Consider the following 14,130-nt stretch of genomic DNA (forward strand, 5'->3'; position numbering starts at 1 on the left):
TGCATTGCATGCACACACTTTTACCTCTCCGGTGAATGCTAGACATCCAGGCCAGACCTGTCCCCCAGCTCCCTTGGAGACCAGCAAGTGGGACTTTAATTAGCTCCGATAATTAGTCACACACACACACACACACACACACACACACACACACACACACACACACTGTGCCACATCACACCTTGCCTCCTCCTTTCAGAAGTCCAGTGGTAGGATTTGGAGACATTTTAGTTCAGGAGTACACTGATGCTCCGCTGTGTTATGTGGTATTCTGTCGTTGCCATGGCACTCAAAATGACCAGGGTGGTTTGTTTTGTAGAATCTTTCACCACTGAAGAAGTACTCTTTGCTAGTGGTGGAATCTTTCCCTACGCTGACCCAAGGCTAAACATGTCTGTGCGATTATGTGCTTTTCAGCGCTGCGAGCTCATGCAGCCTTTGCATGAGAAGTTAGTGAATTAGTGTCCTCTTTTGTCACACATGCACACTGGCCCTGTGGTGCATGTCCCCCTGCTGTGAGCGGCCGCTGAGAAGAACAAGGGCCATTGTTGCTCAAAGTGCTGAGTGGATCAAATTTTGGCCCATGTGAGGAGGGCCTTTTCTTTGCACCCCGGCAGGAGCTCATAAACGGCTGAGTCCGCTGAAACTGGTGAGGGAGACGCGGATGAAGACACATGAGAGAGAGAGATAGATTCTCTCAATTCTAAGCGTAATCTGCTACGACCGTTGTCAAGCCAAGTGTGTGAGTGCGCGTGCGTGCATCTGTGTAGCACTCACCTTCTTGTGGACGATGTGTCATACAGTTAGTTTGCCAACACTAGTACAGTACACTGCTAGTGCTAACAGATAGCAGGGGTTGACACTAACGCTTGATGACTGCTCGTGGCAAGTAAATAAAAGGTCCGGGTAAGTGGAGTTTGCTTTCAGGTTGCCCGAAAAACAATGCATTCCGTCTTCATTAAATATTATTGGCTATTCATGAAGAATAATATGCAACCCTTTTACAACTAGCAGGCTGCCTTTTACTCCACTGCATCTCCGATGGACCCATTTCTTACAGCCCTTACACTGGAGAGAGTTAGCTTGTACTCCCTTCCCACAGACTCCACATGGCCAAGCTCCTGACTGCGGTATCACTCCCAGGCCAGCACCACCAACCATGACCTTTGACTTCGCATTCACCTTCATCCCTTTCACTTCCAGGCATGTCTTCCAGGCCACTAGCCTCCATGCTAGGTCTTCTCTGGTGTGAGCCATCAGTACCAGGTCATCCGCATAAAGCAGTTCCCATGGTAGTCCACCCCTAACTTCCCTCGATACCACATCCATCACAATAGCGAACAGTAATGGACCGAGTACTGATCCCTGATGCACACCCACCCTCACTTCGAACCCATCACTGTCTCCGTTTCCTGACCTGACTACTGTGCATGCTCTGCTGTAAAGAAAGAGTCATCACTGCCTTGACCAGTCCCTCCTCAAGACTTCCTTAGGGCCAACCTCACCACCTCTCTTGGCATCCTATCCTATCTAGGTCAACAAAAGCATAGTACAACCTCTTCCTCTTCTCTTGGTCTTTCTCTTGCATCTGTCGAGTGACAAAGATTGCATCTGTCGTACCTTTACCGGGCATGAAACCAAACTGCATCTCATCCACCTCAACCTGTGTCCTCACCCTCCTTTCCAACACCCTCTCTAGCACTTTCATTCCATGCTCCAGCAGCTTTATTGCCCTGTATGACCCGCAAGCGAGTGGGTCACCCTTCCCCTTGTACAGTGGCACCAGGATGCTTTTTGTCCAGTCTTCTGGAATGTGCCCCTCAGCCATGACACTGTTGCACAGGTCAGTCATCCACTGCACACCGACATCCCCTGCTGCCTTTAGCATCTCCGCCACCACTCCAGAAGGTCCAGCCGCCTTTCCCTCCTTCATGGCTTTCAGGGCTTTCACCACTTCTGTTGCCGTGATCGGGCAGCATTCACCTTCCACCTTCTCACATCCCAGTCGTTCTCCACATTCAGCAGCCTCTCCATGTACGTTCGCCATACTTCCTTCACTCCTCTGCTGTCTGTCACGATGTTACCATCCTCATCCTTCACACAGCTTGCACCAGTCACATCACGCCTCTCCTTCACCATCTGCTTCGCTATCTTGAAGAAGCTCGCCCTCTCTCGCTCTCCAGCTCACTTGAAAATTCTTTCCTCTTGGCCTCTCGTGATGCCCTCTTTGCCTCTGCATATTGTACGTACTCTGTGCCTCATCTCTAAATTTCTTCCATACTTTATGGCACCGCCTCTTCTCGTTCACCCTTTCAACCATTCATTCCACCACCATGTCTCTCTTTATCTCTCTTCGCCCCTTGACCACCTACACACCACCTATGTTACTTTGAGCAGGGCCTTCTTCATTGCCTGCCACGTTGCCTGACTCCATCACTTCCTCCACTTCAGCTCTTTGCTCGATCTTCTCCCTATAAACTCCTTTTGTATCTCTGCCTTCTGCAGCTTCCACACCTTCAACATGGGCAGATGCTTTTTAGCCCCCACCTTCTTAACTCGCAGAGTTAGGTCTCCGATGACTAGACGGTGCTGAGACACACACTCTTCTCCAGGAATTGCCTTGACATTCCTGACCATGATGTAATCTTTCTGACCAGGATGTAATCTATTGTGCTCTTGCAGCCACCCAAACTGTATGTTACTAGTTTGGCTTCGTTCTTCTTGAAAAGCGTGTTGCACACCACCAGCTCCAGTGCATCTCCGAACTCCAGAATCCTCTCTCTTTCCACATTCCGCATGCCATACCCCTGTCCACCATGGACTCCATCGAAGCCACCTGACTCTCTCCCCACATGTCCATTCAGGTCACCTCCAAGGATTATAGCCTCATCCTGGGGGATCCCTGACAGTACCACGATGACTTTGTCCCAGAACTCATCCTTATCGTCCACACATCGGCCAACTTGGGGGGCATAGACTGAAATAGACTGAAATTACATTTGTCAGGCGCTTCCCAATAATCATCTTCACCAACAGTATCCGCTCATTTACCCTACTAACACTTAGCACTTGATCTATCCACTTTTCCACACGCTGGTGGGCTTGCGTGCCGCACGTCTGGGGGCCAAACCTCCTCCGAGTCCCTTGAAGTTCAGCCAGGGTCAGAACTGCACCCTGTTACCGCCACATGGAGGCACTACATAGGGCTTGCTGTTAGAGAGGCTATGTACTGGCAGGGAGAGGCTTACGTACTCTGCTCTCCAGTTCGCAATCTGCTAGCCAGCGGTGAAGGTTGACAGTGACAAGTGACAGGCACTGGATGACACTCCAACACACTAGACTCATCACAACAACCCAACTTCTTACGAAGAAGACAGACTAAAGAGTACAGTAGAGAGAACAGGGCTGGTACAGTATAGCTGTGTGTGTGTGTACAGTATAGAGAACAGGACTGGTACAGTAGAGAGAACAGGACTGGTACAGTATAGAGAACAGGACTGGTACAGTAGACAACAGGACTGGTACAGTATAGAGAACAGGACTGGTACAGTAGAGAGAACAGGACTGGTACAGTATAGAGAACAGGACTGGTACAGTAGACAACAGGACTGGTACAGTATAGAGAACAGGACTGGTACAGTAGAGAGAACAGGGCTGGTACAGTATAGAGAACAGGACTGGTACAGTAGAGACAACAGGACTGGTACAGTATAGAGAACAGGACTGGTACAGTAGACAACAGGACTGGTACAGTATAGAGAACAGGACTGGTACAGTATAGAGAACAGGACTGGTACAGTAGACAACAGGACTGGTACAGTATAGAGAACAGGACTGGTACAGTATAGAGAACAGGACTGGTACAGTAGACAACAGGACTGGTACAGTAGACAACAGGACTGGTACAGTAGACAACAGGACTGGTACAGTATAGAGAACAGGACTGGTACAGTATAGAGAACAGGACTGGTAAGGTATAGAGAACAGGACTGGTACAGTAGACAACAGGACTGGTACAGTAGACAACAGGACTGGTACAGTAGACAACAGGACTGGTACAGTATAGAACAGGGCTGGTACAGTATAGAACAGGGCTGGTACAGTAGACAACAGGACTGGTACAGTAGACAACAGGACTAGTACAGTAGACAACAGGACTGGTACAGTAGACAACAGGACTGGTACAGTATAGAATAGGACTGGTACAGTATAGAATAGGACTGGTACAGTATAGAACAGGACTGGTACAGTATAGAGAACAGGACTGGTACAGTATAGAACAGGACTGGTACAGTATAGAGAACAGGACTGGTACAGTATAGAACAGGACTGGTACAGTATAGAGAACAGGACTGGTACAGTATAGAGAACAGGACTGGTACAGTATAGAACAATAAGTATTGTCTCGTCCACACTGAATTAGGGTGAGCAAGCACTTGCACAAGCTGATATCAGAGCCACAAGCTGATATCAGAGCCACATACACCGCTTTTCGGTGCAGAATCCGGTGTATTCGCTTCTATATTGAATATGTGCACAACATTTCGTTTGTGCCATTTTGATTGTCGTCTCAGCTCTGTTTGTGCTGTGTGTATGTGTGTGTGAGTGTAGTACGGGTATCACAACATGAACTGTGTGTGTGTGTGTGTGTGTGTGTGTGTGTGTGTGTGTGTGTGTGTGTGTGTGTGTGTGTGTGTGTGTGTGTGTGTGTGTGTGTGTGTGTGTGTGTGTGTGTGTGTGTGTGATAAAGGCTGCGAGTGATGGTGTGTGCAGTCTGTGCACATGTTTGTGTGTTTATGAGACAGGGAGAGGAAGAGTGAGTGATGGCAAGTGTTTTGTGGTTGTGCATAATCTCAATCTCTCTCTCTCTCGCCCACACAGTAGACACTGTGTGGGTGTGGATCCTGCAGCCTGCCTGTCTCCCTGCTCCTACTATTAGTCACATATCATCGCTGTCTGGCACAAACCTTGTATCTCCATATCTTATCTCTTTGTTTTCCGTTAATGAATGTCATGCAAAAGGGTAGCGAAATTAGCCGAGCTGTATATGCATATATATCTTGAATTGGTTTTGGATTGGATCCATTTGAACTATTCTATTGGAACACAGGTTATTTTTTCCATTTCCTGGAAATGAAAGGTTTTGGACATACAAGGTTTCCGCCCGACATCGACAATATGCTGCGCACTCTCTTGCTGCTCACGCATAAATACACATACAATTGCACAAACGGCAAACAAACACTTGCATACAATCACACATATACGTCACACATGCTACAGTATAGCTTTCTCCATCTATTGTGGCAAAATAGCATTTCCAAGCTATAGCTGTCATTTTTCATTTGTTCTACTTTTTCCATCATCCTTTCCTTCACTGTTTCACAGCTCTCCTCTTCTCCTTTCCTCAATGTTTTTGTGATGTTGTCTGACAGGATGTTCTGCTTTGGGTTGTCTTGTCTTGTCTGTCACCAAAAAAAACAAAAACAAAACAATGTTTTTTGTCTCCTCTGTTCCTCCACTTGCACCCCCCCCCTCTCCAAATCAACCCCCTACTCGTTTATCCATCTTCGTCGTTTTCACCTCGTCTTCCCCTTTTCCCTTGTTGTGCGTCGTCTTCTCATGTTGGGATCCACCCTGCCCATCACTACATTCACCTGCCATACTGTCCTCTCCTCATCCTTCACTCATCCCACCCTTCCTTCCTTCCTTTTACCCCCCCGCCCCCCACTCCTTCACTTCTCCCTCCCTCTCTCTGTTTTGTCTTCACAGTCACTGTATCCATCAGATTCTAGACAGTGTCCATCACATTCACCAACATGACATAGTGCACAGGGACCTCAAGGTTAGTATGTGTTAGAGGAGCAACTGCAAAGCCACCCTCCCGGCCCGTCCCGACCTCTCCTCTACCTCTCCTCTCATCTTCTCTGCTCTCCTCTCCTCTCCTTCCTTCTTTTGCCCCCTATGCCTGCTCCCTTACCTTCTTCCAACCTTCCTAAAGCACCTTCTCCGCCACCTGTCCGTCTTGTCTTGTCTTGGTCTGTCTGTCTGTTAGTCTGTCTGTTCGTGACTCTTGTCTGTGTGATGGTATGTCCGCCTGTCCGACTCTCTGTCTCTTGGTATGCTCTTTTTGTTTGATTTCCTTTTTTTAAACTTTTTTTTGTCATGTTTTAATCGGCAGTGCCCGGCCTGCCACCCCCCCCTTTCCTTCCTCCTATCCCTTCCCCACCCCGGTCCTAGCCGCCCCACACCTCCCACTCAGCCTGCCCACCACACCACCACCCCAGCCCACCAGTCAGGCATCCGAAAACTCTGGAAACGAAGGCTTGCAATGCACTGACTGTCCATCAGTGGATCAGTCAGTCGCCTCAACTTCACCCTACCAGCCAGCCAGCCAGGCAAATGTACCTTTGGGCTCCCTGTCATAACGTCCGTCCAACCCCGGTCCCACTCCCAACCCTATCCGTTTACAGGCTCTCCTCTACGTGTACTGTACTGTATGCCATGTACCCGTGACACCATGCACACTGCTTCACGTGCACCAGACAATCCTCTGTGTTCATTTAACTCACAGAGAGAGAGAGTGTACAAAATGAAACCAAAACCCTTAAGGGTCCTTTTGATTCCATTTGTAGTAAAATTGACACTAATTTACACATTCACACACAATCCGCCACCATATATTTACCTGTAAAAAACAACAGCCTTGTTCACTGTGATCGCGATTGAGGCCCCCACTATACCCCCATTGTGTCTCAGAGGCACTGATTTAGCATTATTGATCCCCACACGTGTGAGTTACGAGGAGAGGTGATTCACTCTCTGGTTCAGCCACGCAAACACGGATTCAGAAGACAGAACCAATGCCATAGGTGCCACATTGAGATCAAAATCGCAATGGAAATAAGCTCTCACAGGCTTTGTTGTGTTTTAAATTGTTTACATGCATATATACATTTTGGCAATAATAAACATCAATCAATTATACTTGGAAAGATGTGAAATATTCTAATATCCTTGACCAAGTGGCATACAGTGACCAGAACATTTGTAGGCTTTGTTGTTAATTTATTTATTGGACGCAGCAGACTCCACACCATAACAAAACACTGAGACTGCATCGTGTGGGTGCGTGTTTCTTTAGTAGTAGTAGCGCTGGTTGTAGAAGTGACCATATGTCATAGATATATTCACTTACTATATTCAGTATAACTATTAATATCTCATTGAAGGAAAATTATCATAATATTGCAACATATGGAGGATCAAATTATTATTGGTGTCATCTGGCTACGGTACAGAAGACAGCCACCCGTCCCACACACATGGTTGTGTTAACTCGGCAAGATCACTCAACTTGCAAATCGTCACAGTTGATTTATTAACAGTTTGCAGAATTACAGTACATTTCAAGTACAACTCAATACAACAACTGTTAACTGTGAGTGGACAACACCATAAAGCATTACACTTGTTTACAATAGGGCCCACCATTTTCAATTCATCGAAACAATTAGAGACGTACGAATATACACAACTATATAGTCAAAACAGGAAATCATCATAGGGGAGGTAAAAAGGGAAAAGAAACATATACAGTGAGGGGGGAAAAAGGGGTGGGTGGGGGATTCAGGGGGCCAGTTTCGAATTGCAGCCGTCCGTAGGTGCCCTTTAAGGGCGGTTTTGAAGGAGTCAAGGTATTTGCATGTCTTAATGACTGTTGGTAGGGCGTTCCACATTTTGGTGGCATAGGATGTCCAAAACTGTTACTTTTCAAGAAATGGAAGAAAAAAAACTGTTCCAATTGATCCAATGTTTAGCTGTTTTTATTGCTTAAATATTTATAGAAACCCACCGACAGACTTTCAATCACTTGCCATCATTAATCTGTAGGTGAACAGAAACAACCAAAATAGCACAAATAGCAGGTCTACAAGCTCACAACACGTTGACTGTAATGACTGTAGAGAAATATCTTTTTTTAAATTACTTTTTAAACATTTGAAATATGTAAATACAAGGTTTCTACCCAATAGCGACGGCATGCACACACAGAGCACACATTTGGTGGATGTGACCTGCCCAGTATTTATTCATCGGGAGACCTTTCGGAACAAGACACAGGATTCTAATTTATAGCCATGAACTTTACAGGCATGCCTCTCTCGCTCTCTCTCTCTCTCTCTGCTCCCCCTCTCTCTTTCTGACTTTCTCTCTTCTCTGGCTTACTGTCATATCACATAGGTCAGAGTTCACAAACAGTGTGTGTACAAGTCCAGGTGTGCCTTGGGATTTTGTGACACACACACACACACACACACACACACACACACACGATCCATTGTGAGCTTGTAGGTTAGTTATTTTTGCTATGAATATAGATGTGCCTTTGAGATTTTGACTTACCCATTGGTGTGCCTTGGGCAAAAAGCCAATTAAAATTGCAGCCTGTAAAGTCAGTAATATTCCCGACTTCTTTGTATTTGTTTTCAAATTCTGACTTATTGCATTTTATTTTACTTCTCACTAAATATCATTATATGATTAATCTCATGCGTTCGTTAGAGCAGAAATAAACGCAGCTCGTGTTTAGAACATTATTGGCGTTGTCGCCTCTTGGGGGGGGGGGGGGGGGGGGGCAGGGGGGCTTTTATTTTTAGTGTTTCGTGGTGTTGGTGGTGCATGACACATGGTGGTGTGTGGGCGTGTGGACGGGTGCGGAGGAGATTTGTGGAAGCGGACTGTGGACAGACAGAGCCCCGGATACCAGACACTTCTTTATAATGTGTCATTAATTGTACGATGACTCACTCACTCTTTCTCTACCTCATCCTATCCAATGCCCTCACCCGCCCCAACCTCGGCCAGCCACTTCCCTCACACACAGTTCCTCCTCACCCAAGGTCTGTTGACCACATCACTACTTCAAGATCTACAATCATCAGCTATTTTCACGTATTCGTCGACAGATTATATATAGCGTAGCCTCCCCATTCTGGGTCAAAGAGATTTGGTGTAAAGGGGAAAAAGGAGCAGACCCCTGGGGCACTCTGGTTAAAGTATTCTGCGAGTACATTTTAAGAGGTTAAAGATATAGTGCAGGCTGCTTTTGCTGAGGAGCAAGGCCATGGCAATGGAAGAACCCCTTAATCTCAACCACCCACCCCAATCATCAATCACAACAACCCTGATACCCCACCCACACTCCTGACCCCACCCCATCCCTGCCTCCTCCACTCCCCTGGCCTGTGCACGGAATTGTAAGCGCTGCTCAGACTAACATGCGCCCCTCCCCCCCTGGTGTTTGCATGCAGTCATTGCATCCAGCAGATCCTGGAGGCGGTGCTTCACTGCCATCAAAGCGGTGTGGTGCACCGGGACCTGAAGGTGAGTGATGGCCAACACCTGTGTGTGTGTGTGTGTGTGTGTGTGTGTGTGTGTGTGTGTGTGTGTGTGTGTGTGTGTGTGTGTGTGTGTGTGTGTGTGTGTGTGTGTGTGTGTGTGTGTGTGTGTGTGTGTGTGTGTGTGTGTGTGTGTGTGTGTGTGTGTGTGTGTGTGTGTGTGTGTGTGTGTGTGTGTGTGTGTGTGTGTGTGTGTCTCTGTCTCTGTCTCTGTCTCTGTCTCTGTCTCTGTCTGTACAGGTGTGTGTTGTATTTTTGTGGATATAATACTCCCCACCATAACCCCTCCCTGAGGAAACAAAAATGATACAAAATAACTAAAACAATCTTGTGTACATACAGTATAATGGACAGCTTCCTTATATCGGTGCAATTTGCTAACCTGGCTTATGGGAGCCCTACGCCTTTGCTGGTTGCACTGTAGATGGCCGCTGGGTGTCAGTTTAGGTAGGAAAACAGGCAGACGGATACAAAGACAGACAAGATAGCCGTTTGGCCACAGCTCCACTCTCCAGGTCAGTGCTGTAATCCTGGCATCATGGTGCCCAACACATGCCCATCCATCACCACCTTTGACCATTTGCTTTGGCCTGCCAAACAACCTGAAACTCTCTCTCGAATGCGCCAGTCACCCATGTTGCCTTGCGGATTGTGAGCAATGGCAGTCTTCTTGTGTGTAGTTAATTTGACTTGCATTGGAGTGGTTGACTATACAAGTGAAATGCCTGCCAAGTGGGGTCAACCACACGCTTCTTTCCTATCGTTTTGACGCCCGGTCAAAGTTCACCGATGTTGAACTCAAAGGGAAGCGGCAGCCCTTCGCTCCCGTACAATAGGACACTCGCTCTATAGAGCGCCGAAGTCCTGACGTCACTCGCTCATCCCCTGGTTCTGCCTGGTTCACGGAAGTAATTTCTCTATGGAGAATAACATGGGGTCATCTTAAAATGGTTTCATATAAGCATTGTGGTCCATCAATAAACATGCTGTCTCTGCGTTATTGTCAGGGAGGTGTCTCTGTATCGTTTGCGACCGCCAGTCACTCATATATGATACAGTCTGTTTCTAGCAAAAACGAATTCAGTAGCAGTAACAATAGTGTTTTCTCTCAGTCAGTTGATTCTTCGTATCCATATGATCGAAGCGGCCGGGATGACATGTTTATTTTTCAAACACAGTTGAGGCGAATGCAAATAAAAACTACATGAACCCGTGGATTTGCGCCCTCTACCGATATTGACGTCAGACTTCGGTGCTCTATTGTTTGCTCAATAAGATGCAAAAGAATGGTAACCTATGAACCAAAATGACTCACTGTCCCTTTGATTATCACATGTTGAAGGGTTGGGAAATGCTTGATGTTAAATCTGCAGTCAGTCATTTTCATGTCCTAGTCAGGAACCAACCACCAACCACTGTAGATGTGCTGCTCGTATTGTGAATTGTATTAACATAAACAGTTTAACATTCGCATTAACATTTAAAATAATGTGTTATTCACTAGAATAACTTCTAGATTGCACCTTTAAATATTCCCCTGCTGTCTCAGTCCCAATAATATGCCCTATATCTGTTTTTAGAAAGGTTAACCTACTAGCCTTGTCATGGGAATAAGAATCGCACTCTATTGTCAATGATTGCCAAATATATAAAGGGCTATTATTAAGCATGTTCTACCAGTACATTTGTTCACATAGTATTGTGTTGAACCATAGCCGTCAGTGTCTGTTTAAAAGTTCATTCTGAGCAGAATTAGTCCTACTGGTTGTCTCCACCAGGCCGAAGGCATGGGGAGAGAGTATGTTTTGCACTCCGTCCGTCCGTCCGTGTGTCCGTCCGTCCGTCCGTCTGTGAACAGCTAATCTCTGGCACCGTTGGCTTGATCGCAGCCATACTCTGCACACACACTCCCTGAATGCCAGAGCTGAACCTCTGCCCCAAAGTTTTCACATTGGCCTGTTATAGCGCCACCAGGAGGCCGCTTTGTGCAAAACAAATGTTTTGACAGTACACCTACAGATTTTGTCCAAACATTACGCAAATTGGTACACAGTCTCTCTAGAGCCATTCAACGAAACGGGTCTTTCAGATTTTTCAGACTCCATCCTGATTGGCTAAGATTGGCTTCCAAAGTTCGCAGCACATGGTGTGATTTCCGTGACATTTTGCATGCACATTCCCACTAGGTCGAGGAAGAAATGCCACTTGAATATTTTCAACTCAGCCTCATGGTGGCGCTATAACTGGCCGATTTGTGTTTTTACCTATAACTGCACCGATCTGTGTAAAACCATGTATGCACACTCCCTAGAGGCCAAGTAAAAACCTTTGCCTGGAATTTTTCACATCTGCTCTTTATAGCGCCACCAGGAGGCCGACATATGTAAAACACATTTTCTAATATTACTCCTTCAGATTTTATCCAAATTTCACGCAAATCGGTACACATGCTCTCCATAGTCATGTGATCATGTGATTTGTTTGATTTCGCATAATTATCCATCCTGATTGGCTACGATTGGCTTCTAAAGTTTTCAGGAGTAGCCCGTTTTGTACAAATCGCCACAACTCCGCAACGCAGCGTCCGATTGCGGTGAAACTGTGCATGCCTATTCCCACTACTAGGCTGAGGAAGAAATGCCACTTGACAGTTTTCAAATCAGCCTCATGGTGGCGCTACAACAGGCCAAGTCGTGTCACACACGCACACACACACACACACACACACACGTTTATATTACTCCTAAACATTTTGCCAAACATCACACACAATCCTATCCTCCTGGTGGAGACCTGTGCCCAGAAGGGCACTTTTTCTAGTTGTATACTGAAAATAGCCTACAATATGTCCATGAATGGTAATTCAAAAAAAGTATTTTGGCTAGAAATATTCAGCTCCTAGAAACCATATACTATGGTAAGTGTTGCTATCAAAAATGTATAAGAACTGACAATCAGAATTATCTCCAAAAACAAAACAAATGTCCTTTTCATTGTCCTGTTGTATTGTCTGTAATTGTGCATGGCCTGTGTGTTGCATCTTGTTCTGCATGGGTCTGTTTTTCCAAGTCGGCCCGCTTCTATGCAAATGTCAGTGCGGCGCATTCCAGCCAAGACGTGTTGTGTTGATCAGAACTGTTGTGGCCATTGCTTTATTTAGCTGACACGCCGATCGGGTTTCACACCCAGGCATGGGGGGGCATTTCATGCAATAGGTCATAGTGTGATGACTGAGGACAGCCTTGCTGCCAAGATCCCTCTGATCAGGAATTGGGTTATGGCAAATGAAGTGACAACACAGTGAACACATCTGTCTGCCAAAGAAGAAAAGGGGGGGGAAATGCCACAATTAAGGCACAACCATGCTGACATATGTAACCGCTTCTGATCAAGGCTAAGTAATTGGGGGAAAAAAATGTTTTATTTTTTTCATGCCATGTGAAAGCAGGGAGTCATAGCTTCAACTTGACATATTGGTTGTTCAGTTTGGCCCACCAGCTTTGGAGATATGACTTACAGTATAGAGTAATGTCTTGCAGAGAAACAATGACTTACAGTATAGAGTAATGTCTTGCAGAGAAACAATGTGGAGATACAGTCATCAATAAAGATTTCTGATATTAAACGGTAAATAAATTCCTCTGTTACAAAACCAGGCAGTCATGGACATAATTCATTTTATATATCAATTCAAATAGTGTCAAATTGAACCGCTGGTCTGTATAACTGGCTTCATTGTGCAGTCGACGCTGGCCAAGTGGTGTAATTTCCTCATCTTTGTCGGGGTAAATTGACTGAGGACTGAGGAGCGGCTTTTGGTTTCACACTGTGACCGTCTGCTTAAATTGGAGTGCCCTTTTAATGGAGGCCTCGGTCTCCTCAACTTCCTGTGAAGGAATCAGAGCGGGTGCCTTGTCAAGAATGCTGCAGTGGCTCCCGCTCTCTTTCTCTCTCTCTCTCTCTCTCTCTCTTTCTCTTTCTCTCTCTCTCTCTCTCTCTCTCTCTCTGTGTGTGTGTGTGTGTGTGTGTGTGTGTGTGTGTGTGTGTGTGTGTGTGTGTGTGTGTGTGTGTGTGTGTGTGTGTGTGTGTGTGTGTGTGTGTGTGTGTGTGTGTGTGTGTGTGTGTGTGTGTGTGTGTGTGTGTGTGTGTGTGTGTGTGTGTGTGTGTGTGTGTGTGTGTGTGTGTGTGTGTGTGTGTGTGTGTGTGTGTGTGTGTGTGTGTGTGAGCTGGCAATGGTTCTATCTGAAACACCCATGCTCTGCTCTGGAGCACAGTTCTCTGAGTATGTCTCTCTGTCCCTAAATGGCAGTATTTCCCAGTGTGTGTGTGTGTGTAAACCTTTTACAAACTTCTTTCAAAGAATTTGGAAAATAAAACATTATTCCAAAGAATTTCAGACATTTAAAATAAAAAGAAATCCAAAGAAATTCCATGAATAAATAAAACTTAAAGGACCACTTTGCCCATCTTTAACCTATTTTCACATACCGTACCTGGTGCTCATTAATGCTCATTATAACATACTATGATTTATGTCTACTTGGTCTGTGTCTCAGAAGAGGACTGTTCAGAAGTCAGTTCAGAAATCTGCCTACCTACCAGTGAGTCAGTGACATAATTGTAGGAAAGTTTGTTCATTTAAAAAAAATATATGTCAAACTTTATATTTTTTTAATGAAGCAATATATATTCTTTTATTATTGCATGCTAACTTTCCAGGAAGATAAAG

The 14,130-nt window shown here is 45.7% G+C and overlaps 1 protein-coding gene across 6 annotated transcripts in view; it reads left to right on the forward strand.

Moving 5' to 3' along the window:
• Positions 1 to 14,130, forward strand: part of camk2b1 (calcium/calmodulin-dependent protein kinase (CaM kinase) II beta 1) — a 76,892-nt gene that overhangs the window by 29,063 nt on the left and 33,699 nt on the right. For 3 of the 6 annotated variants that reach the window (XM_079515445.1, XM_079515450.1, XM_079515446.1), the window contains exon 6: positions 5,773 to 5,845. In XM_079515445.1, coding sequence (XP_079371571.1) covers positions 5,773 to 5,845 — 73 coding nt within the window. Of the gene's footprint in view, positions 1 to 5,772; positions 5,846 to 9,314; positions 9,388 to 14,130 lie in introns of all 6 variants that reach the window. The other 3 variants (XM_079515449.1, XM_079515447.1, XM_079515448.1) reach the window with 1 other exon arrangement.

The sequence above is a fragment of the Electrona antarctica genome (assembly GCF_951216825.1).
Source record: "Electrona antarctica genome assembly, chromosome: 12".
In the NCBI taxonomy this organism is placed as follows: domain Eukaryota; kingdom Metazoa; phylum Chordata; class Actinopteri; order Myctophiformes; family Myctophidae; genus Electrona; species Electrona antarctica.